At 39.3% G+C, this 26,512-nt stretch overlaps 1 protein-coding gene and 1 pseudogene across 16 annotated transcripts in view; one reads left to right on the plus strand and one right to left on the minus strand.

Moving 5' to 3' along the window:
- Positions 1-26,512, plus strand: part of SP140 (SP140 nuclear body protein) — a 79,647-nt gene that overhangs the window by 33,001 nt on the left and 20,134 nt on the right. For 9 of the 16 annotated variants that reach the window (XM_047721262.1, XM_047721270.1, XM_047721268.1 and 6 more), the window contains 7 exons: positions 7,733-7,816; positions 9,830-9,910; positions 11,127-11,192; positions 11,590-11,673; positions 15,034-15,120; positions 15,337-15,441; positions 16,252-16,302. In XM_047721262.1, coding sequence (XP_047577218.1) covers positions 7,733-7,816; positions 9,830-9,910; positions 11,127-11,192; positions 11,590-11,673; positions 15,034-15,120; positions 15,337-15,441; positions 16,252-16,302 — 558 coding nt within the window. The remainder of the gene's footprint in view (positions 1-7,732; positions 7,817-9,829; positions 9,911-11,126; positions 11,193-11,589; positions 11,674-15,033; positions 15,121-15,336; positions 15,442-16,251; positions 16,303-26,512) is intronic. The other 7 variants (XM_047721267.1, XM_047721266.1, XM_047721274.1 and 4 more) reach the window with 7 other exon arrangements.
- On the minus strand, positions 23,854-24,689 carry LOC125094918 (60S ribosomal protein L6-like; annotated as a pseudogene).

Here is a 26,512-nt window from a genome sequence, read left to right on the forward strand (position 1 = left end):
TTTTGCCCTTGCTTCCCTTGCCTTTGGTGATGTTCCTAGGAAGATGTTGCTGCGGCTGAGGTCGAAGAGGTTGCTGCCTGTGTTCTCCTCAAGGATTTTGATGGATTCCTTTCTCACATTGAGATCCTTCATCCATTTTGAGTCTATTTTCGTGTGTGGTGTAAGGAAATGATCCAATTTCATTTTTCTGCATGTGGCTGTCCAATTTTCCCAACACCATTTATTGAAGAGGCTGTCGTTGTGCCATTGGACATTCTTTCCTGCTTTGTCGAAGATGAGTTGACCATAGAGTTGAGGGTCCATTTCTGGGCTCTCTATTCTGTTCCATTGATCTATGTGTCTGTTTTTGTGCCAGTACCATGCTGTCTTGATGATGACAGCTTTGTAATAGAGCTTGAAGTCCGGAATTGTGATGCCACCAACTTTGGCTTTCTTTTTCAATATTCCTTTGGCTATTCGAGTTCTTTTCTGGTTCCATATAAATTTTAGGATTATTTGTTCCATTTCTTTGAAAAAAATGGATGGTACTTTGATAGGAATTGCATTAAATGTGTAGATTGCTTTAGGTAGCATAGACATTTTCACAATATTTATTCTTCCAATCCAGGAGCATGGAACATTTTTCCATTTCTTTGTGTCTTCCTCAATTTCTTTCATGAGTACTTTATAGTTTTCTGAGTATAGATTCTTAGTCTCTTTGGTAAGGTTTATTCCTAGGTATCTTATGGTTTTGGGTGCAATTGTAAATGGGATGGACTCCTTAATTTCTCTTTCTTCTGTCTTGTTGTTGGTGTAGAGAAATGCAACTGATTTCTGTGCATTGATTTTATATCCTGACACTTTACTGAATTCCTGTACAAGTTCTAGCAGTTTTGGAGTGGAGTCTTTTGGGTTTTCCACATATAGTATCATATCATCTGCGAAGAGTGATAGTTTGACTTCTTCTTTGCCGATTTGGATGCCTTTAATTTCCTTTTGTTGTCTGATTGCTGAGGCTAGGACTTCTAGTACTATGTTGAATAGCAGTGGTGATAACGGACATCCCTGTCGTGTTCCTGACCTTAGCGGAAAAGCTTTCAGTTTTTCTCCATTGAGAATGATATTTGCGGTGGGTTTTTCATAGATGGCTTTGATAATATTGAGGTATGTGCCCTCTATCCCTACACTTTGAAGAGTTTTGATCAGGAAGGGATGCTGTACTTTGTCAAATGCTTTTTCAGCATCTATGGAGAGTATCGTATGGTTCTTGTTCTTTCTTTTATTAATGTGTTGTATCACATTGATTGATTTGCGGATGTTGAACCAACCTTGCAGCCCTGGAATAAATCCCACTTGGTCGTGGTGAATAATCCTTTTAACGTACTGTTGAATCCTATTGGCTAGTATTTTGGCGAGAATTTTTGCATCTGTGTTCATCAAGGATATGGATCTGTAGTTCTCTTTTTTGTTGGGATCCTTGTCTGGTTTTGGGATCAAGGTGATGCTGGCCTCATAAAACGAGTTTGGAAGTTTTCCTTCTATTTCTATTTTTTGGAACAGTTTCAGGAGAATAGGAATTAGTTCTTCTTTAAATGTTTGGTAGAATTCCCCCGGGAAGCTGTCTGGCCCTGGGCTTTTGTTTGGAGATTTTTGATGACTGTTTCAATCTCCTTACTGGTTATGGGTCTGTTGAGGCTTTCTATTTCTTCCTGGTTCAGTTGTGGTAGTTTATATGTCTCTAGGAATGCATCCATTTCTTCCAGATTGTCAAATTTGTTGGCGTAGAGTTGCTCATAGTATGTTCTTATAATTGTCTGTATTTCTTTGGTGTTCGTTGTGATCTCTCCTCTTTCATTCATGATTTTATTTATTTGGGTCCTTTCTCTTTTCTTTTTGATAAGTCTGGCCAGGGGTTTATCAATCTTATTAATTCTTTCAAAGAACCAGCTCCTAGTTTCGTTGATTTGTTCTTTTGCTTTTTTGGTTTCTATTTCATTGATTTCTGCTCTAATCTTTATGATTTCTCTTCTCCTGCTGGGTTTAGGGTTTCTTTCTTGTTCTTTCTCCAGCTCCTTTAGGTGTAGGGTTAGGTTGTGTACCTGAGACCTTTCTTGTTTCTTGAGAAAGGCTTGTACCGCTATATATTTTCCTCTCAGGACTGCCTTTGTTGTGTCCCACAGATTCTGAACCATTGTGTTTTCATTATCATTTGTTTCCATCAATTTTTTCAATTCTTCTTTAATTTCCTGGTTGACCCATTCATTCGTTAGAAGGATGCTGTTTAGTCTCCATGTATTTGGGTTCTTTCCAAATTTCCTCTTGTTATTGAGTTCTAGCTTTAGAGCATTGTGGTCTGAAAATATGCAGGGAATGATCCCAATCTTTTGATACCGGTTGAGACTTGATTTAGGACCAAGAATGTGATCTATTCTGGAGAATGTTCCATGTGCACTAGAGAAGAATGTGTATTCTGTTGCTTTGGGATGAAATGTTCTGAATATATCTGTGATGTCCATCTGGTCCAGTGTGTCATTTAAGGCCTTGATTTCCTTGTTGATCTTTTGCTTGGATGATCTGTCCATTTCAGTGAGGGGAGTGTTAAAATCCCCTACTATTATTGTATTCTTGTTGATGTGTTTCTTTGATTTTGTTATTAATTGGTTTATATAGTTGGCTGCTCCCACGTTAGGGGCATAGATATTTAAAATTGTTAGATCTTCTTGTTGGACAGTTCCTTTGAGTATGATATAGTGTCCTTCCTCATCTCTTATTATAGTCTTTGGCTTAAAATCTAATTGATCTGATATAAGGATTGCCACTCCTGCTTTCTTCTCATGTCCATTAGCATGGTAAATTCTTTTCCACCACCTCACTTTAAACCTGGAGGTGTCTTCGGGTTTAAGATGAGTTTCTTGTAGGCAACATATAGATGGGTTTTGTTTTTTTATCCATTCTGATACCCTGTGTCTTTTGATTGGGGCATTTAGCCCATTAACATTCAGGGTAAGTATTGAGAGATATGAATTTAGTGCCATTGTATTGCCTGTAAGGTGACTGTTATTGTATATTGTCTCTGTTTCTTTCTTATCTACTACTTTTAGGGTCTCTCTTTGCTTAGAGGACCCCTTTCAATATTTCCTGTAGAGCTGGTTTGGTATTTGCAAATTCTTTCAGTTTTTGTTTGTCCTGGAAGCTTTTAATCTCTCCTTCTATTTTCAATGATAGCCTAGCTGGATATAGTATTCTCGGCTGCATGTTTTTCTCATTTAGTACTCTGAATATATCATGCCAGCTCTTTCTGGCCTGCCAGGTCTCTGTAGATAAGTCTGCTGCCAATCTAATATTTTTACCATTGTACGTTACAGACTTCTTTTCCCGGGCTGCTTTCAGGATCTTTTCTTTGTCACTAAGACTTGTAAATTTTACTATTAGGTGACGGGGTGTGGACCTATTCTTATTGATTTTGAGGGGGGTTCTCTGAACCTCTTGAATTTTGATGCTTGTTCCCTTTGCCATATTGGGGAAATTCTCTCCAATAATTCTCTCCAATATACCTTCTGCTCCCCTCTCTGTTTCCTCTTCTTCTGGAATCCCAATTATTCTAATGTTGTTTCGTCTTATGGTGTCACTTATCTCTCGAATTCTCCCCTCGTGGTCCAGTAGCTGTTTGTCCCTCTTTTGCTCAGCTTCTTTATTCTCTGTCATTTGGTCTTCTATATCGCTAATTCTTTCTTCTGCCTCATTTATCCTAGCAGTGAGAGCCTCCATTTTTGATTGCACCTCATTAATAGCTTTTTTGATTTCAACTTGGTTAGATTTTAGTTCTTTTATTTCTCCAGGAAGGGCTTTTATATCTCCCGAGAGGGTTGCTTTAATATCTTCCATGCCTTTTTCAAGCCCGGCTAGAACCTTGAGAATCGTCATTCTGAACTCTATATCTGACATATTACCAATGTCTGTATTGATTAGGTCCCTAGCCTTTGGTACTGCCTCTTGTTCTTTTTTTTGTTGTGAATTTTTCCGCCTTGTCATTTTGTCCAGATAAGAGTTTATGAAGGAGCAATTAAAATACTAAAAGGGTGGCAACAACTCCAGGAAAATATGCTTTAGCCAAATCAGAAGAGATCCCAAATCGTGAGGGGGGAATAAAGGGGATAAAAAGGGGTTCAAAAAGAAAAAAAAAAAAGAAACTATTTAAAAAAAGAAAGCCGATAAAGAAAAAATATAAAAAGAGGAAAAAATATATATATATTAGATAAACTATTTAAAAAAACGTTAAAAAAGAAAACGGTAAAAGTTAAAAAAATTTAGCAGAAGAAGAGAAAAAGAAAAAAAAATTGAAAAAGAAAAAAAAATTAAATTAACTGCAAGGCTAAAAATCATGGGGAGAAAGCCATGAGTTCCGTGCTTTGCTTTCTTCTCCTCTGGAATTCTGCCGCTCTCCTTGGTATTGAAACAGCACTCCTGGGTAGGTGAACTTGGTCCTGGCTGGGTTTCCCGTTGATCTTCTGGGGGAGGGGCCTGTTGTAGTGATTCTCAAGCGTCTTTGCCCCAGGCGGAGTTGCACTGCCCTTACCCGGGGCCGCGCTGAGTAGCTGAGTAATCTGCTGGGGTTCGCTTTCGGGAGCTTTTGTTCCCTGAGCGCTTTCCGTAGAGTTCCGGAGGACGGGAATGAAGATGGCGGCCTCCCGGTCTCTGGCCCGGAGGAGCCGAGAGCCCGGGGCCCCACTCCTCAGTGCGCCCTCAGAGAACAGCGCCCAATGACTCCCGCCACCCTGGCCTCCGGCTGCGCTCCGAGCTGACCGAGCCTGCGACCGGTTCAAGGCAACCCCGAGCTGAGAGTCACTCCTCGGCTCTGTCTCTGTAGCCGGCTTCCCCATTCTAATACCGGTAAGCTCTGCGACACTTAGACACCCCTGATCCTTCTGCGACCCTGCGGGACCTGAGGCCACGCTGACCCCGCCTGGGCTTCACCCCAGTTAAGCCTCTGGAGCGATGTCCCTCAGCGGAACAGACTTTTAAAAGTCCTGATTTTGCTCCGTTGCTCCGCCGCTCGCCGGGAGCCGGCCCCTCCCCCCGCGGTCTATCTTCCCGTCGCTTTGGATTCACTTCTCCGCCAGTCCTACCTTTCAGATAGTGGTTGATTTTCTGTTTCTAGAATTGCTGTTATTCTTCTCTTCAATCTCCCGTTGGATTTGTAGGTGTTTGCAATCTTTAGATAAGCTATTTAGCTGATCTCCCGCTACCCGAAGTAGTCTCAGCCTGCTACTTCTCCGCCATCTTGACTCCTCCCCTCCCCAGACTCGTTTTCTTTCTTTTTTTTTTTTTTTGACAGACAGATCATGAGTAGGCAGAGAGGCAGGCAGAGAGAGAGAGGAGGAGGATGCAGGCTCCCTGCTATGAGCAGAGAGTCCGATGTGGGGCTCGATCTCAGGACCCTGAGATCATGACCTGAGCTGAAGGCAGAGGCTTTAACCACTGAGCCACCCAGGTGCCCCCCCAGACTCGTTTTCTAACCTCACTCATCTCAGGGTCTGAATACAGTTGTGCAGGGGGCCTGAAGGACATCTCCATTTGGATGTTTTTCAGGAACCTCAATACAAGATACCCCCGATTGCACATACCATGTTTCTTGACACCAGATCTCCTCCTTTCCTGGTGTTCCCTATCTCAGGACAGAACCCCATTGTTCCATTCCTCAGGCAGAAATTTAGGGGTCATCAGTGACTCATCCCCCTCCCTCAACTCACCTAGCCCATCAGTCATCGAGATTAGTCAGCTATACCTCGAACTTGTCTCTTGCCCATCCATTCCCCTCCATACCCAACACAAACACTCTAGCCAGATGTCTCTCCTCTCTGGAACCAGAGCACCAGCCTCTAGTCTCATATCTTCCTTCCAGTCATGTTCCCCTCATACCCAATCTCTCCAGGTTAACTAGAGGACTCTGAAAATGCAGGTTGGTCTATTCTACTCTCCTACATTAAGTAGATAACTTCCTGTTGTCAGAAGGATTAAATCCACTTTCCTCCCCATTGGTCCAGCCTCATGTCTGTCCTGCAATTACCTCAAAAATTTGTATAAAACTTGTTTAGTAATTTTAATTATCTGATTACTCTTTCTCACCTGAGCTTTGGCACATGCTTGGCCCTGTGCCTGGACAGTTTTCCTGCCCACTCGCTCACTAATCTGGTGAAATCATGTAGATATTAGATATCATCTCAGAGATGCCTTTTCTGACCCCCAAGATAAGAGTCAGGAAGAAGAAATAAAGCACAGCACCAGGGAAGCATGATGGGGAAAAAAGGGAGGTGGGAACAGACATGGGAAAAGAAACAAATGAAGATAAAGAGGAGTGCCAAGAGATCCCAAGAGTGAAACAGAGGTGGAAACAGAAGAGGCAGACACATGTGGGGATGGTAAAAATGAGAAAGAGAACAAAGTGTGGGAGACAGGTGTGCAAAGTTTCTGATAGTCTCTATCAGATTACTGGGTTGTGGGAGACTTCCTTTTATCTTTGAAAAACTTTAAGACACAGGTATGTAAACTGTCATAACCTCTGTTTTGTGGATGGGAAAACAAAGCACAGAAAGGCATGCAGATTGTTTTTGCAAGGGCAAAGCAGAAAAGGCAGAGTGGGCAGCAGTAGGTATGTCACTGAGGGAACAGTTGTAGGAAGCCATCTGGCAGTCAAGGTGGGGTCCTGTGGTCAGAACACGAAGAGGAAGCCCCAGGAGTCCCACACATTCCCAAAGAAGTTGGGTCCAACATAAGACCTTCATTAAGAGGAAAACTAAGTTGTTAATTTTAGCTACTCTGACTGGTGTGAGGTGGTATCTCATTGTGGTTTTGATTTGTATTTCCCTGATGCGCGTGAGGTTGAGCATTTGCTCATGAGTCTGTTGGCCATTTGTGTGTCTTCTTTGGAGAAATGTCTAACTGTGTGATGGGCATTAAGGAGAACACTTGAAGTAATGAACACTGGGTATGTATGGTAATGAACACTGGTAATGTATGCAACTGATGAATCACTACATTCTACCACTGAAACTAATAATACAGTATATGCTAATTATTGAATTTAAATAAAAAAAGTTTTAAGAAGAGAAAAAAAGAAAGACTGGGCATGGGTTTCCAAATGTTTCAACTGTTTGACAACATTCTTAAGGGCCTGTGGACAGGAGAGTATTTTAACAGCCCCTTCTGCTCTAATAGAATGTAATCATCAGTCTTCCACCTTAGTATAAGAGAATTGTTTCTAGTGTTTTTGCGGCTGGGCCTGTTTCACCTCCTAAAATAAAAGTTTTCTTGAGTTTAAAAAAAATAAGGGAAAAACTGATGTTGGTGGGAAGAGAAAGGGAAATACTGACAGAGAGCATTGGAATGGACTCAACCACTTGGGCTTGAAGACATCTAGAGTAAGAAAGCTTGACAGAGTAACGAGAGAAAATAGATACATTATCACTGAAAAGCAAAAACAAAACTAAGGCCTAAAAACAAGAGATGGGGTAGAAGCCCAGACAATGGAAGAGATGCACAGTTAGGAAACAGATGTGTGGAGGCAGGAATGCAGGTGGGACAGTGAGAAGTGGACAGAGGAGATGTAACAAGATGGCAGAAAGCAGAACAAGACAATGTGTCTCCAAGGGGCACCATGGAGCAGGCAGCTTGCTTTCCCATCCGGTGGGGCATGGACATGATGAGGTCTGCTCCCATCACCCTCATGGTCCATCATGTCCTTGTTTCTCTGCAGTGACCTATGATCCCAGAGTTTCCCCAGTGACTAATGAAGGAGAACTAGAGGAGATGCCCAGTCAACCAGCAGAAGAGGGACAAGGTAATTCTGATTTAAATTCCCAACTCTCTCAATAAACTTTTGTTTTCTGATCAGCATGGAAAAAAAAATCTTGCCTTTCTCCCATCCTACCATTCTATTCTTCATATTCACATACATACAAGTGAGACTGTGTCCATTTTCTGTCTTGTTTTTTCCAAAACTGTGAGAGAGACTAAGAATAATGGTGAACAGAGCTCCTGAGTTCTCCAGGCAGGGAGAACATAGGGAGACAGGATATAACAGAGGTAGGCTGGGGCACCAGAGCAGAAGGGCCTGGGTCATTTTATTAAATGTCCACAAAAACCCAAATAACAGCAGGTTATGGCAATTGAAGCAACGAGATCATTTTCAGCCTACTTCCATAAGTACCAGCAATATGGACATAAGTTTTGTGAATGAGTGATAGGTTTGCACTTTAAAAGGTCTCTAGGGAGATTGTTAGCATAGAGCTTATGAGGGAAGGCTGTCTGGTATTGTGGTCCATGTGAAAAGGGAAGAACTTCCGTCAGTTTGGGAGGAAGCATCTGTGAGAACAAGGAAAATAGATAAAATAAGGGAGATTTTAAAGCATCCAGAGGGAAAGACTCAGAGAAACAGAGGTAGAAAAGGAGAAAGTGAGAGACAACCTGGAAAGGATATAAGTTAATAGAGAAATGAGGTATGAAGATGAAAATTAGAGAGATTATATAATAATTTGGCAAATAAACATCAAAATAATAATAACATGGAAGAAAGCACAAAGGATACTATGTAGAAAAAGAGTTATATAAAAATAATTTAAAAATCAATAAGGAGTGGAAACTGCCATATAGGGGAGAAGTTGGGATCTTGTAAAGCTGAAGTACAAGTCTAGACAGGAGCATCTTCCAAAAAAAGGAGTCTATCTTGGTAGTGAGTTTTCAGATTTAATCTCCCCAGGTAGGAAGTGGCGCCCAGAACATACTCAAAAACCAATAACCCTCTCCTTGGCTGTCTCAGTTACTCCCAGGTAATAGAATGAGTCTTGAGTGCATGCCTGCTAGGGACACCTGTCTCCCAAGGTCATCCCTCTGTGTACCTGAAGGTATTTATCTCCATTTAGATGACTTTCAGGAACTGACACTTCCAAACTGATGCTAACAGCTTCTTCTGTGAAACTAGAAACTCCTTCTCCAGAGTTTGCTCCCTTGTTAAAGGGGACATGAATGTACCATTTCCTCTTGTTCCCATTCTCTCCATTTTCTCCACTTTAGCATGATTGTTATTTGCAAGATGTCAATCAGATCATATTACTTTCCGATGTAAACCTGGTGATCTTTGTTGTCTTAGGATTAAATCAGTTGTCCTTCCTGTGGTCTTCTGTGTCTCCCACTCACCATGGTGCCCCAGTCTATTGCTTCTGCCTCATTGCTCATGATAGTGTAAATATTTTCAGTGAGTGCAATGTTATAATCTTTCTTTTATATGTGGGCTTTAGAACAACTTTTCCTTGTGCATGGTGGTGTTGCCTTGATCTAGTCTGTTCCTTATCCCACCTCCTGATCAGGTTATACAGTACTATTTTAGGGATGCCCCTCCTAACTTAGAAGAAAGGAAGCAAGAAAAAACTAAGTGAGATAGGGAAAGGTAATAAAAACACTAAAGAGTGTCAGAGGCACAAGAGAAAAAGATACAGAAGAAAAGGAGACAGAAACACATCCAAACAAAGAGAAGCACTTGGAGACACTGACAGCAGGAGATAAGGGCAGAGACAGAAGTAATGAGCAGGGACAATGGGAAACGAGGAGAAGTGGAGACAGAATTAGGTATACACAAAGGGAGGAAGATGGTGGTTGGTCCTCAGGCTCTGGTGATGGCAACAGGAGTGAGTCAACCTGAGGCCAGGTGAGCCCAGAGATTGACCAGATGGTTTGTAAAAGGAACAGCCCCACCTAGCAGATTCCCGAGTGTTACATACTTTCACTGTGAGTTTTCTCACGATGATCTCCCCTGGTTGTGTACTGAGATGACTAGGGGTTTCATTCCTTTCTGCAGAGCATGGCAATACCTACTGGGAGACCCGTGAGGAAGAAGAGCCTCAGGAAGCTTTGAGTTCCCCACCAACATGTGGGCAAGGTAAGGAAGGGATTGCCAGCCCTGGGCTGCAGGGTATCAGGCAGCTAAATTCAGAACTGAACAGCATGGCCCTTATTGTTAGAACAGATGTATTCCCTCTTCATGTTGTGGTAGATAAATACTGGCAAAGACAGTGTCTTTTTTCCTTCACACTCTTTATGTCTATTTATAGGAAGGACTCAGTATTGTGATTTTAACCCCTGGCTACGTCTTATTTTCTATAAAGAATAACAGTTAAGTATATACCTAGTGCTTAATATTATTATTATATTGTCATAAACTTGGGTAGGCTTCAGATGAAATGTGGTTCTGAGATCTTCTCGTCAGAAGGAAAGATCAAGGGCTCTTGAACCCAAATTATAGCTTTTGTCATCATGTTATTGGATTATTTTGTGCTTTTTTTTTTTTTTTTTTCAATCTCCAAAGTACTTTGGCAAGTGAGGCTTTAGGACTTAGGCTAGGGAAACTGCTGTTATTTCTCCTTAGAGAAAGGCTTGGAAGCACAGATGAAGATTACTTGTTTTTCCCTAAGATCAAGTAGGAGGAAGAGCAGAGACCCATGCCCTGAGCATCTCATTGCAGGTAGTGGCTATGTGAAGCTAACAGAGGTCAATGTGGTCCCATGTAAGAAGAGTCCCAGGGGAAACAGAACAGGGCCTAAAGCAGAAAAACTTCCACTTTACAAGTAAAGAATGCCAGTTGGAAGGGGAAGAAATCAAGAGAGACAGTGACAGAAGGGGTGGACCCTGTTTTAGGGATTAGAGAGACCTGGAAGAAAAGAGATAGGAGGAATAAGCAGGAAAGAAATGATTAAGATCACCACTGAGGAAACAGTAAAAAAGTAAAGAAATAGAAGAAATAAAGTAAAGAAATAAAGTAAATAAATAAAATAAAGAAATAAATAAATAAAATAAAGAAATAAAGTAAAGTAAAGAAATAAAGTAAAGAAATAGAAGAGTCGGGGGAGTGGAGCCCACAAAATCAAAGATGCACAAATATTTTTCTAGTGCAGAAGTGGAAATCTCTGGAGGAAGATCTATGGGAAGGAAATGGAGAAGCAGAGAGTAGGGGAGTCAGGGGAAGAAGGGCTCAGTTGGATCTCCAGTGGGGTCCTTGGAACAGATGTCCCTTTTCCCAAAGGGCAGCTCACCTGTGTTCTGAACATCCTGGCTCAGCTCATTTCCTTATTTCCCTTCATGGTCCTGTGATCCTGAAGCTCCCAAGATGATCAGTGAAGGAGAACCAGTGGAAGTGCCCAGGCAACTGCTATGTGACGGGGAAGGTAAGTACAATTTCAATTTCCATTTCACTAACCAAATCTTTGTTTTTCTCTCTACAAGGAGGAACATTTCCGTTCTCTTCCCTCCTCCACTGATTCCCTTCCTCTTCACTTCTTCATACAGAAGAAACGTGTAAAGCCAAGTGAAAAGGGTCAAAAAGAGAGGGAATTAGGTGTATGGTAAGGGAGGGAGATGGGTGAACCATTCTCAGCCACTGGTGACAGGGACATGAGCCATGTTAACTTCCAGGTCAGGTGAACTCAAAGGCAGGAGGGTCTGAAGTCAGGGACATTCCCACCTGGAAGCTACTTGAGCCACCTTGATTGTCAGGATGTTTTTTCCTGCTATTGTTTCCATTGGTCGTATGCTGGATCCTCTAAGGGATTTTATTCTGTTCAGCAGAAGGTAACAGTGCCTGTTTAGAAATGTATGATGAAGAAGAACCTGAGGAAGACTTGAGCTCACTACCAGAAAGTGGATCAGGTAAGGGAGGGCAAATAGCAGGATTTCCCTCTTTTTTTTTTTAATTGATGAATAGTATTCCATTGTGTATATATGTATCTACCTACCACATTTTCCTTATCCATTCTTCTGTTGATGGACATGTAGGTTGTTTCTATGTCTTGGCTATTGTAAACAATGTTTTGCTAAAGCAATTATTTGTAAGCAATTATTTGCTAAACAAAATGATTTTGCTGAAATGAACATGGGGACACAGATAGCTCCTTGACACACTTATTTTGTTTCCATCAGATATATACCCAGAAGTGGAATCGCTGGATGATGTGGAGGTTTTAATTTTTAGGTTTTTTTGAGGAACCCTCATACTGTTCTTCATAGTGTCTATATCACATTACAATCCTACAAACAGTGCACCAAAACTTCCTTTTTTCCACATCCTCACCAGCATTGGTTATCTCTCATGTTAATTATCTCTTTTTCTTAACACCAACTCTGCCATATGGCATAACCTAAAAATAGAGGTAACATCTCATGATATTTGCAGTCTCTGGGGTTAGGGAAGGAAATATTGAGTGGACATTGAGACTTCTGCCTACTACAATGAGACTTAAGTACACTTCTAGAAAATAACAGTCCAGATGAGCCATTGACTTTCCCAAGTAAATAATGTAACCTATTCTTATCAAATGGGACATCAAACAAAGCTGAGCATAAATGTATTAAAGAAAAGAATCTGGCTTTAGAAAAGAGTTATAGTAATTGGGTTAGCTACTACAAAGAAATGAGTTATACCTACTTTGTCAACTGCCTGCAGATCTCGAATCATGCATAGTGTAGACATACTAATGTTCAAATCAATTATAAATTGATTATGTGTAGGAGAATTTTCTAGGAATTCTAAAGTTATTCTTCCTTTATATTTAATCTGGTAGTTCCTTTCTTTTTTAATTAATTACTTAATTATTAATGATAGAAAATTTTATTTTTTTATTGTGTTATGTTAGTCACCATACAGTACAGCATTAGTTTTTGATGTAGTGTTCGTTTGTCTATAATACCCAGTGCTCCATGCAATTTGTGCCCTCCTTAATACCCAGTGTATAACACCCAGTGCTCCATGCAATTTGTGCCCTCCTTAATACTCATCACCAGGGTCACCCATCCCCCCTACCCTTCTCCCTTCTAAAACTCTCCATTTGTTTCCCATAGTCCATAGTATCTCATGGTTCCTCTCCCATTCTGATTTCTCTCCCTTCATTTTTCCTTTCTCCTAATGTCTTCCATGCTATTCCTTATGTTTCAGAAGTAAGTGAAACCAAGATTTTATTTAGTTATTGGAGAGAGAGAGAGAGAGCACAGGAGCAGGGGGCAGGGAAAGAGGGAGAGGGAGAAGCAGACTCACCGCTGGAGCCAGGAACATGACATGGGGCTTGATCCCAGGACTCTGAGATCATGACTTGAGCCAAAGGCAGTTGCTTAACCATCTGAGACGCCCAGGTGCCCCTTAATCTGGTAGTTTCATTTGCAAAATAGATCCTTCCTATTAAATTTATGGAGATTTTTTTAAAAGAAAAACTGTTAGACGATGGTCTGAAATTAGCAGTTACTGGTTGGGACATGGGAACTTTTGGTCATCTTTCTCTCTCTTATAGAAGTACTACCAAAAGCATTGTTTACTTTTGACATGTCCAGACGTCTCCTTTGAAACTCAAAGTTATCTTTGGTGAAATTTTGCCATTTATTAAGAAAAGTGCAAGAATGATTCTGAGAGTACAAAGAGGAAGTGGAGTTCTTTCAGGGGGAGACTGTAGCTTCAACCAAGACACAGCCATGGCAAGTCAATGAGGTCACCACATGCAGTCTTTGATGAGAATTGTGGTCTGCAAGTGAATGGAGTATTGGGTTCATCCATTGAGCAGAGACTGCAAAGGGAACGTATGATTGATAACATGATAGCAGTTGACCTCAGATTATTTGCTAAACAAAATGATTTTGTTTCTCAAATTGATGAGAGGTTTTGGAGAGGGACTCAAGGCCAAGGGTGACCAAATATTTTTGCACACACTAGCTACTGTCTAATGGACCCACGTCCATCAATACGTTTTGCATAGGGGACTTCTCAGGTCTGTGCCTCCATCTATTTGCTTTGGATCACTTCCTTCCAGCATTCAAGAAGCACAAGAAAATCAAGAGCAAACAAACACACATAAGAAAACCTTTTGGAAAATAGACAAAAGTTAGAGTAAGTGAAATAGTAGAAGAAAAAAAATATTAACAGAATATTTGCTAAATGCTACACCTCCAAACCAAAGTGTCTAACTACTTTGTGTCTAATTTCATATACATCTTTAAGTAAGATTAATTCAGGGGATGCCTGGGTGGCTCAGTCGGTTAAGCCACTGCCTTTGGCTCAGGTTGTGATCCCAAGATTCTGGGATCGAGTACCACATTGGGCTCCTTGCTTAGCGGGGAGCCTGCTTCTCTCTCTGCCTCTGCCTGTCACTCTGCCTGCTTGTACTCTTTCTCTCTCTCTCTGACAAATAAATAAATAAAATCTTTAAAAAAATTAATTCAGAAATAAGAACTCAATGAAACAAGGCAGAGCTCAAGTCATTGTTGAGATGGATTGATCAGGAAAACAATCTGAGTTGGGCACAAGAAGCAGTGGATTGGGCCTATTGGCCCAAAGATCCCACATGATGTTGCTAAACAAGAGTCTTCAAGATGGCTTGGTGGGAGATCCATTTTTGGAGGGATAGACCATCATGCCATATCTTGATAAGCAAGATGCATGGTGGAAGGAGGTATGGTACTTACAGAACATAGTTTCTTTTTAAAAGGAAATTGCTTTTAGGCAGAGTTTTAGGAAGCTTGTAGTTCAGGAACTGCAGACTTTCAGACCTGGGGAGTGTTTATAACTAGGTTATCATTTAGTCATAAAAACAGGCTTTCTGGAATGCGGCTCTTGTTGATGGGCTGATTTTCAGAAGTGTGAGGCTGTCACTCACTGGCTGGCTTTAAATGTGGTTAGTGATGTAAGTAGTGATGGACCAATTGGGATGAGTTTAAAACTGTTCTCATAATTACTTTTTACTATTTTCAAAGAATAGCTGTTTTTATCCTGAAAAGATAAGATCTTTTTCCTTTATTCTTGAGGCTACAGGTAGAAAAGTAGGAGTAAAGAAAGCAGAATGAGGTTCAAAAGATGGGAAAAGCATGCCTTTGGCAGCTCTAGGTTGTGATTATTGGAGCAGATGTAGTCTTCTTTCAGAAGGCAGTTCATTTTAGCTCAAAATGTCATGGTGCAGCATGAAAGCACCAGAAGTTCTTCCCTGGTTACTCTCAGGATCCATGGACTGTAATTTTCTTGCTTCTCTTTAGTATCTGGCAAACTAGAAACTCTCCAAATGAATAGAGAGGAAGAATCAGAAGAACTTATTTCCGGACTACTACTCTGTGATGGAGAAGGTAATTATGACTTAAAGAATAAGAAAAACAGAAACAGAGCTGATAAAGAGAAAAAGACAAGGGAGGAAAAAGGGAGACTTAAAGGAAAGGCCAGAGATGGGGGTGGTCAATGGAAGATTTCAGAGGAAGAAGCAGAGAAGGGGTGATCAAGAAGGGTACAGAAAAGGGGATCCCTGAGGTAAATGGAAGTCTTTGTATATCACAATTTTGGCCCAGAAGCAGAGCTATCAGAAGATGGAAATGAGAAGTGTTCTTGTGTTATGTGCTTTTCAAAAGATGTGCCAGAAGGTCCAGAAAGTAGCCAAGCATGTGACACGATGGGTAAGGCCACCGGAGGGTTGTGGGCTGGGGAGTGGCTCTAGGGGCTGGGTAGTGGGAGGTGGTCCAGTCCATCCCAGTATCCTGTTCCCTGTTTTGTTTGACCTGACCGTTTTGGGAATAGTAGAGAGGCAAGAGATCATAATAAAGTCGTGTTTAACAGGATGGGCCCTGCTGATTACACATGAGTGTTATAGTAGAAATACACACTTAAAGATGGCAGTATCATGGCTACTACATTAGTCTACTAATAATGAACACTTGCATTTTATAAAGTGATTTCCATTCCTGTCACACCCAATCTTCTGTGGAGCCCAAGAAAGCCAAGCATACTTCTGCTAGTAAATAACAGTGTCTTTTTGTCACAACCTTAGAAAAGTCTCAAAAGATAACTAGTGATGCCACTTACTTGTCAAGAGGAAAGACTATCCTTAACTCAGCACATATTTTTGATGGATGCCCTCTAGCATGTTGCTGGTTTATCTAGTGATTTCCTGTAAATATTTTCACATAAGATTTTGTTTAATCCTCACAATAATCTTAATACCTGGACAAATGTCCCTGAGTAAACTGAAGTATAAAGGTATTTCACAGTGTTTTTCCAAGGACTGTTGAGGAACAAAGGAAGACCCAGGGCCCATCTGGGACTCCTACTTCTGAATTCAGTAGGTTTTTAGTCCCTTCAGAAGGGAGAGAGAAATGATAATCCAAACATCTTTATAAATTCAAGTCTTCTGCAGTATGAGTAATCCTAAAATGTGTAACTTTTGTTTTTAAGTTCTGTTTCCTCACCCTCACCTGTCAATTCTCTAGATGCCGTGGATCTTGAAAACACCTCTTCGGGAAGACTCAAGAGGAAGAGAAGTAAGAGTACATAAGATTTTACTTGCTTTTGATGTTAAAAATGAGGTTTCTAATGCTAGAATTGCATTATTACTATTTACAGTATTAAGTGATGATAATATGCTGTCTGCCCAAAGATGTCCATATCTTAATCTCTGGAATTTTTATTCTCTATTATCTTATGTGGCAAAAGAGATTTTACAGATATAATCAAATTAGGGACCTTGGAAGAGGAGATTGTTAGGGATTATCTGAGTAGACCCAATATAATGGAATAGCTCTTCCTAGCTGTGGAGAGAGAGGAAGTGGCCATGGAAGATAGTCACACAGAGATAACATATTGTTGGCTGGAGGAGGAGGAAGATGGAAGGAAAGAACCAGGAATATGGATGACTTCTGGAAGCTGGGAAAGTCAAAGATATGTATTCTACTGCACAACCTCCAGAAAGGAATGAAGGCCTACTGGAATCTTGATTTTAGCTCAGAGAGACCCTTGTCAGACTTCTAATCAACATAACTGTGAGATAATAGATTTATGTTGTAAGTCACTAAATTTGTAGTCATGTTATGGCAGCAGTAGAAGAGTAATACAGACTTTGGTTATTGGAGGTGGAGTGCAATTGTAATGCATTCCTAAAAATGTAGAAATAACTTTTGGAATTGGACAGTGGGCAAAGGGAAGAATTTTAAGTGGAATGATAGAAAATGTCTAGATTACCTTAAGCAGTTTGTTAGAAATATGGGGCTGCAGACTCTGCTAGAGAAAGCTTGGAAGTGCAGAACATGGTAGAGAAAACCTATTTTGTCTTAGAGGATATCCAAATCATCATGAGGACTTGGTAGAAATATGGAAGTTCAAAGTGTCACTGGTCACACTTTGAAGGAAATAAGGAACATGTTTTTGGAAACTAGAGAAAGGGAAAGCCTTAGTATGCAGTGGCCAAAAGCTTAGCAAAATTCTGTTCTGCTGATAGTGTGGAAGGCCAAACTTTATGGATATATAGCTAAGGAGGTTTTTAAGCAAAGTGATAAAGGTGCAACTGGTTTCCATTTTGCTGCTCATAGTAAAATGCAAGGGGAAAGAGGTAAATTGAAGGAAGAACTGCTTAGCAAAAGGAATCAGGATTTGATGATTTGAAAAGGTCTCAGCCTTTCCAAGCTGCAAAAGGTGCTAAAATTTGGAGCTTCACTGTCAGGAAAAGTGTGGTCTGTAGTGATAACCAAGAGTATGTCCTTACAACTTTCTGCTAATGCGCCAGAAGTAATGAACAGTCAGCGTATTCAGTCAACGAGGAAGAGGTTCTTTGAAGGGATTAAGTATGTGACTCACAGATCCCCTCAGCCATGTCCACAGAAGTAAAAAATAGATACATGATTGTATAGGAAAGATCTGTGGAAGGGTCTGTCTAACGGAGGAGATCCCCGTGACACACATGGGTGTGCTATGATCCCTAAGAATCTTCTATCAACAGAAGCAGGGACGTCCAAGTCCTAATCTCTGGAACCTGTGACTGATGACTTCACATGGTAAGAGACTTTGAGAGTATGATTAAGCTAAGGATCTTGAGATGAGGAGACTGTCCTGGATTGTGTAGGTTGCCCCAATCAAGTCACCTGGGTCCTTCAAATCCTGTAGCCTCCAGTGAGGAACAAAGCCCTGTAGACACCTTGGTTTTAGCCCTATGAGACTTGTGTCAGATTTCTGACGTTCAGAACTGTAAGATAATAAGTTTGTATTCTTTTAAGCCATGAAGCTTATGGCAATTTATTACAGAAGCAATAGAGAACTAACACTTTTCATAAGACCAAAAAATGAAAAAAGGAATGTGGTTAGATCACATCTTTTAAAATAGTAATTTACATTTTTTTTCCAGAATGCTCACATCCTTATTTATTTATTTATTTTTTAATATATGATCTTTGTTGGGTTTCTGGATGGTGCAGTCGGTTGAGCATCAGGTTCTTGGTTTTGGCTTGGGTGGTGATCTCAGGGTCGTAGGATCGAGCCTGGGGTCAGGCTCCACACTTAACTCTGGGTCTGTTTGGGTTTCTTTCTCCCTCTCCCTTTGCCCCTCCCTACCATGTGCATGTGTGTTCATATGCTCTCTCAAATAATAAATAAATTAATCTTTAAATATTAAAAAATAAAATATATGATCTTTGTAAACTTTAACATATATCTTTCCAGATTTTTTTCTAGGCATATATTAACACATTTAGAATTTTATCATAAATCTGGATAAATCTATTCATACAGTTAGATTTTCTTTACTTTAGAGCAGTATTTCTTGCACAAGACTTTACAAACATTTAACATTTTACCTGTAAACATTTTTATTTCATTCCTGTTTTAATTTGCATTACTTTCATTTTTGTTGTGGTTGAGCATTTTCCAGTTATTATTGGTCATTTGATTTCCTCCTAAAAATGCTTGGTGCATGTGTCTTGCTGGTGATACAATCCTGCTGGCCTTTTTTTTTTTTTTTTAACCATGCTGAACAAGCATAGAACTAATAATATATATATTACATTTTGCTGATATATGTTGTTATTTTGTGTTGTTTGATGTTATTCTTTTTGGTTGGTATTATCTTTTGTCTTAAGGAAGCTGGAAAATTTTATGTAGTAAAATCTGTCAGGCTTTTCTTTTATAGTTTCTAGCTTATACTTAAAATTTACAAAGATATTTCCCACCTCAAAATTTAAAAAATATTTATATTTGCTTTCAGAATATCTGAAGTACTTATTACTTTTTAATGTTTATATCTATATTTCACATTTTTTGTGTATGATGCGAGACACTAATTTCAAGAAATAACCCCACTGTTTTTTCTTATGACTTGAAATGTCCTTTTTATGTGCCTTTCCTTGTATTCATGGATCTGTGCCTGCACTCTACTCTGAAACACTGGTTTGTTTATTTCTAATACATAGCAATTGGTTTAATTACAAAACTCTCAAGTATATTTTGCTATTCCTACTCTTTATATTTTCTCTTGCAAGGAAAAAAGTAAACAATGCAGGGAGGAACATCAGAAAAGAGATTTCAAAATTTCTCACCACTGTTGTTCAACATAGTACTAGAAACTCTAGCAACAGCAATCAGAAAACAAAAAGAAATAAAAGGTATTCAAATTGGCAAAGAAGAAGTCAAACTCTCTCTCTTCGCAAATAACATGATACTTTATATGGAAAACCCAAAAGACTCCACCCCAAACTACTAGAACTCATCAATTCAGTAATGTGGCAGGATACAAAATCTATGTACAAAAGTCAGCTGCTTTCTTATACACTAACAATGAAAATATAAAAAGGGAAATTAGAGAATCAATTCCATTTACTACAGCACCAAGGACCATAAGATACCTGGGAATAAACATAACCAAAAGGTAAAAGATCTGTACTTGAGGAACTACAGAACCCTCATGAAAGAAATTGGAGAGGACACAAAAAGATGGAAGAGCATTCTATGTTCATGGATAGGAAGAATAAACATTGTTAAAATGTCTATACTGCCTATAGCAATCTATACTTTCAGTGCCTTCCCGATCAAAATTCCATCAGTGTTTTTCAAAGAGCTGGAACAAACAATCCTAAAATTTGTATGGAACCAGAAGAGACCCCAAATTGCTAAGGAAAAGTTGAAAAAGAAAAACAAAACTGGGGACATTATGTTGCCTGATTTCAAGTTTTAGTACAAAGCTGTGATCCAAGATAGCATGGTATTGGCACAAAAACAGACACATAGACCAGTGGAACAGAGTAGAGAGCCCAGATATAGACCTGCAATTCTATGGTCAAATAATCTTTGACAAAGCAGGAAAAAATATACAGTGGAAAGAAGACAGTCTCTTCAATAAATGGTGCTGGGAAAATTGGACAGCTATGTGTAGAAGAATGAAACTTGACCATTCTCTTACACCATACACGAAGATAAACTTGAAATGGATAAAAGAACTCAATATGAGGCAGGAATCTATCAAAATCCTAGAGGAGAACTTAGACAATAACCTCTTTGACATCAGCCACAATAACTTCTTTCAAGATATGTCTCCAAAGGCAAAGGAAACAAGAATTCAGTAGTAATCCTGGCTTGCTTATTGTGCATGAGTTTTAGAATCAGTCAAGATTTTCCCCCAATACCTCCCCAATTCTGTGAAAATACATTGAAATTGCAGATTAATTTGGGTAGAATTGAAGGAGAATGAACCACACATTTTTTTCAGATCACCTTTTATGTTCTTCGAAGTTTTAGTTTTCTTTCTATAGATCTTGCACATTTTTACTTTCCTTATAGGCTTTATTGAGATATAATTTCATACACTAGCAGTCATCACTGTTAAGGGATGACTAGATGAGTTTTAACAAATGTGTTGTCATGTAATGCTGCAATCATCACATGTAACATCTCCATCATCCAGTGAACCTGTGTCCCTTTTCCTACCCTCTGGCTCTTGACAACAGCTGATCTGTTTTTATCACTATAGTTTTATCTTTTCTGGAATGTCATATAAATGATTTCATACAGTACACAGTTTTTCAATACGTGGCCCACCCCTTTTTTAAAAAAAGATTTTATTTACTTATTTGACACAGAGAGAGAGAGAGCACAAGCAGGGGGAGTGGCAGGCAGAGGGAGAGGGAGAAGCAGGCCCCCCACAGAGCAGGGGAAGCCTGATGTGAGACTCCATCCCAAGACTCCAGGACCATGACCTGAGTGAGCTGAAGGCAGTGGCTCAACTAACTGAACCACCCAGGTGCCCCCTGTGGCCCTTTCATTTAGCATAAAGCTTTTGAGACACACCCATGCTGGTATATGCATCATTAGTCACTCCATTTTTACTGCTGAGAAGTATTTCATTATATGGATATTCCACAGATCTACTCACCTGTTGATAGACATTGAGCTGTTTCTAGTTTTTGGCTATTGCAAATAACACTTCTAGGAATGTGTACATACAAATCTTTGGGTGGACATATGATCTAATTTTTCTTAGGTAAATATGTAGGAGTGATACTACTGGGTCATATGAACATAAGTACATATTCAACATTTTGAGGATCTGCCAAAGTATTTTTTATGTTGTTGTATCTTTTTATACTCCCACCAGCAATGTAGAAAGTTCACATTACTCCATATGTTTACTAACACTCTGTATTGCTAATCTTAATTTTAGCCATCCTCATAGGTGTGTAATGGTAATTCATAGTTTTAATTTGCATTTTCTTAATGAGTAACGGTGCTGAACCATCTTTTTACGTATTTAGTTGTCACCCATAGATCTCATTTAGTGAATTGTCTATTCAAATTTTTTATCCATATTTATTTGGGTTGTCTATTTTCTAGTTGTAAAGTTATTAATATATTCTGGATACAAGTCCTTTGTTGGTTATATACTGTATAATCTGTAGCTTCTCTGTTCATTTTCTTAGCAGTGTCAAAGAGCAAAATTTATTTTGAATTGTAACAGTATTTTTTATAATTTGCAACTTTTCAGTTCTATTTAAGAAATCTTTGCTCAAGATACTGTATTTTCTTCAAGAACTTTGATGGTTTTTAGTCCTTGCTTTCAGACCTGTGATCCAATTTGAGTTAATTTTGCTTATGGTGTGAGGTAAGAACCCACTCTTCCTTCCTTCCTTCCACCCTCCCTCACTTCCTCCCTCCCTCCCTCCCTTCCTCCCTCCCTTCCTTCCTTCCTTCTGACATTCAGATACCCAGTTGTTCCAGATCATCTGTGCATTGAATTAATAAGTTAATTACCTTGACATCCTTGTTGTAAGTCAGTTGCCCATATGTATTTGGGTGTAACTTTGGACATTCTTTTCTATTTAGCTGTATGTCTATCTTTATGCCAATACTACACCATCTTAATTACTATAGCTTTATAGTAAGTGCTGCAATCTATTAGTGTAAGACCTCCCATTTTGTTTTTCTTTTTCTAATTTGTTTTGGCTACTTTAGGTCCTTCACTTTGGAGCTTCTTCTGATTTTCAGTTCAGTCACTGTCAAGTCATGTCATTGTCCTAGGGTGCCTGGGTGGCTCAGTCAGTTAAGCATCTGCCTGCAGCCTGGGTCATGATCCCAGAATCTCGGGATTGAACCCCAACCCCACACTGGGCTTCCTGCTCAGTGGGGAATCTGCTTGTCTCTCTCCCTCTGCCCCTCCCCCAGCTCATAAACTCTCTCTCAATTAAATAAATAAATAAATCTTTTTTAAAAAATCATGTCATAATATTGTTATGCTGAAAAAATAAAAAAATAAAAAAAAAATAAAAAAAAAATAAAAAAATCATGTCATTGTCCAAAGTGCCTCCTGAGCTCCAGCCGTGTGTCTATGTATTAGGCCAACAGAGAGAGAAAGGGTGAAGAGCAAAAAACACCTTCCCCCAGAGGTCTATCTCTTCTCTGAGAAGCTTTCCTAGAGTTCTCATCTTCCCACAACAATATCCTGCTTTTACCTTACTGTTCAGATCTTAAGCTGGTGGCCATGGGAGCTTGAAAGGGACATTATAAACTAGGGTATTGTACAGACACATTGACATCTCCAATAATGCAGATATTCTGTTAAATAGGAATGGAAGATGCCCATCTGGAACATAGTCTGAACAACTGACCTCATCAGTTCTTTAAAATTTGTTGAAAGTTCCTTTGCACACTAATGTATGGTCAATATTTGTAAATGGCCTATGCCACTTTAAAATACTGTATATTGGGCTCTAGCTTCTCCCCATACACATCTTCTTTGTCAAGAACAACTTTGCTCTAAATCTTCTAAATTAGGCTGTATTGGGTTTGCACAGAGATGTGTTCAGTTCTCCCATATGATTGTGTATTTGCCAATTCCTCCTTATTCTGTTGTTTTACTTTAAGTACTTTGAGGCAATTCATGACTGTTATGACTTCGTGGATTTTTTAAATCACACACTTATTCCTTATCCTTCTAATATATATTCTTTTACCTTAAATTCTCTTTCTTGGGAAGCTAAAATTGTTATTTTAACTTTTAATGTTTTATCTTTGGATTTTTAAAATTCCCTTTTCATTAAGGCCTCTTGTACAGCTGTGTTTTATGTTTCCTATTGCAACACTTAGTTTTTTTAATAATCTTCTCTGATAATCCTAATCTTTTAATAGTTCAGTTCACTTTGCATTTTTCATGGATTCCTGATATATGTGGATTTATATCTTCTATATTACTGTTGACCATTCTTTTCCTGTGTTTTTATGTTCATTCCCTGCTTTCTGATGGATTGAGATTGAATTCTATATTCCCTCCTTTTCCTCTGCTACTTTGGAAATTAGAGATGAGATTTATGGCATCTCTTTAGTGTGTCTCAATCCCAGATGATGTCGAAGGTCTGAACATGGGGATTCACTACATATTCGGCATTTGATCAACAGGTAGCTATTGTTGTGTAATATTGTATCATTTTACTTTTAATTTTCTTTCATCACAAATGTTGAAACTATTACCATTTTTTGCAGTTGATATTTCCTTAATTTAAATTTTTAAAAATTTTATATGCTCACTCTTATTTCTTTTACTTTTTAAATGATCAGTTACTTAATTAGGTTCTTTGTAAGAAATTTAATACCACCAATTTGTGAGGATAAACTCCATTTGTGAGAGAAAACACTGAGTGGGGGTAGTCTAAAGCTGTGGAACAATTTTGGTTTTTTGCAGAATTTGTGAGTCCATAGTTTCTGATCAACCCTGTGCTGCTCTGTAATCTCATATTTCTTCTACTCTTTGTCAAAGAGCTCACCTTCCTGGTGTCTGGGTTTATACAGCTTCTTCTTGAAGTAAGCTTCAGCGACGTGTTTTGGGATTATCACAATGCTGATATCAATTTTGGTGGAGGCAGCAATGACAGATTTCTGATGTGTTCTACTAGAGGAACTCGACTGAGGGCAAGAGGTCTGGTCATAAGCAGCAAGCCACTGCTCAGTGGTTTCAGGAAAACTACCTTCTTGCCTCAGTGAGGATGACAATGGTCCCAGGAGTGATGCTAGCTTGCAGTTTTCTCATGCTGACTGAAAGGTTTTCTGTCGTGGCTCAACAGCTTTCGAGGCACATCATCAGTAGGATAATACCTACATATTTTGTAGGTATTTTTTACCGCCATTCTGGTTTTGTGACAGTAGCAAGAAACTTTTCCTTTTCAACCCTGGATTTAGCTGTTGATTACTTTTTCTTGTATGTGGCCTTTCTGGAATGCATAGCCAATCAGGAATACCTGCCTTTTCCTCTGACAAGGATGGGGTTTCTGCGACAGTCGGACTTCCCCTTCTTTGGCGCTTTAGCCTTGAGGTTCCCCTTCTTAACCTTGCTACTAGCATCAGCCTTCTTGGCTTCCAGTTCCTTCTTCCTTGTTTCTGGCATCTCAGCTTTGTCACCCGCCATCTTTCAAGATGGGAAAGAGCTCTTTTCTTTTCTTTCTTTCTTCTTCTTCTTCTTTTTTTATTTTTTTGGTTTGACTTTTGTTCAGCTGACTTAATTCTTTTGGTTCTTTTAGTGAGTGATCTCTAAGTGGCAGACTCTTCAAGTGTTATATTTGCAAATTTGCCTTGATCGAACTTTTTTAGCAAGATTAAAAATTTTAAGTTGACATTTATTTCTCCTCAATACAGTAAGGTGATTAATGTGCCACCTTATCAAATTATTGTGTGGTGGGTGAAAATTCTTCTTTTATTCTAAGTGTCATTGCTTGGTAAATAATCTTTCTTTTCTTTCCAAAGCTCTTTTTGCCATGATTGAATCATGGAACGTTTAGGGACAGAAAACTTGGGAGAATTTTGTGTAAACACCAAGATACTTTATGTAGATTCATAATTAGCATTATACTATTCTTACTTTGTCATGTTTCCATCTATCTATCCATTTGTTCCTTCTCTTCACTAACCCATCTTCAAGTCTGAAACATCTCAAAATTGCAGATATCAGTACACTTCCCCCCAAATACTTCAACCTGCATATCATTAACTAGAATTCATTATTTGTTTTCAGTTCTTCTCTTTATCTTTTAAGATAACCATTATAATGAAATGCACAAATATGAAGTGTATCATCTGATGAATTCTGATAAATGCATTCCCCCTGTATAATCCAAATCCTTATCTAGATACAGAACATGACCATCCCCCTGCAAAGAACCTTTATGTCCTTTAGTATAGCCTTATCCATCACTCATAAGAGAGAACCACTTTTCTAAGTTTTCTCGACAGGTTGGTTTGGCTTGTATTAAAACCTTAAATAAGTGAGGTTTTGGAGCATGTTCTCTTTAACTCAGCATATTTTTCAGATTTATTCACATTGTTGGATATATCAACATTTTGTTCATTTTCTTTGCAAAGTATCACCCAGTATATAAGTATACCAAATTTTGTATATATATTCTCCTATTGACACATACTGCAAGTGTTTCCTGTTTTTTGTTAATATGAAAAAGCTGCAGTGAACTTTAACAATCTTGTAGAAGACTTTCTGTGGCTCCATGCCTTCAGATCCCTTGTATAAATACCTAGGAATGAAATGTCTGGGATATAGGATAGGTACATTAGTTCTTCTCCCTGAAAACCCATGTTGGGGGTAAGGCAGCACACACAGGCTGTGCTCAAGTTGAGGAATACCACACTTCAGGAACCTCGGTCTTAGGAGGAAGCTGCTGGCACACCTGCTCAAACCTTACCCTTGAAGGAAACACTATATTATTAGCTGGAGCTTGAACAAATCTCCTCTGGGGAGAGGAGGGAGTTTTCTATTTTATACAGGTCAGTAAACAAATCTGCTCTCTGACCTAGAGGTCTCTGGCTTCCAAGGTTGTTTGTTACTCAAACACCCTTGCAAAGATATTTTGAGGCATGTGGAAATGCCATGGAAAATTGCCTTCCCACAAATTTACCAAACACAGCAGATCCTGGTAAATTTACCCATGAAGACACCACCACTCCATCAGCCATTTTGATTAATTTGGCCAGAGTAGGCTAAGACCAAATCCACTCAATTTGTTTCCTGCAGTATTTAACAAATTTCATAAAGTATAAATGATTTAGGTCTCTAATGACAACCCTAAAGTATAATTTACCATGTTTGCATAAGGGGGCAAGTGAAGTGCATTTCCACACAAGAAGTGCAGTTCCAGGGACACACATGGTGGCTCTGAAAGGGAAGCATTTATAGTTGCTGAGGTTCCCTAATGGAACATACATCAACCAGGGGAAGAAGGA

Source organism: Lutra lutra, chromosome 3, assembly GCF_902655055.1.
Source record: "Lutra lutra chromosome 3, mLutLut1.2, whole genome shotgun sequence".
Lineage (NCBI taxonomy): Eukaryota > Metazoa > Chordata > Mammalia > Carnivora > Mustelidae > Lutra > Lutra lutra.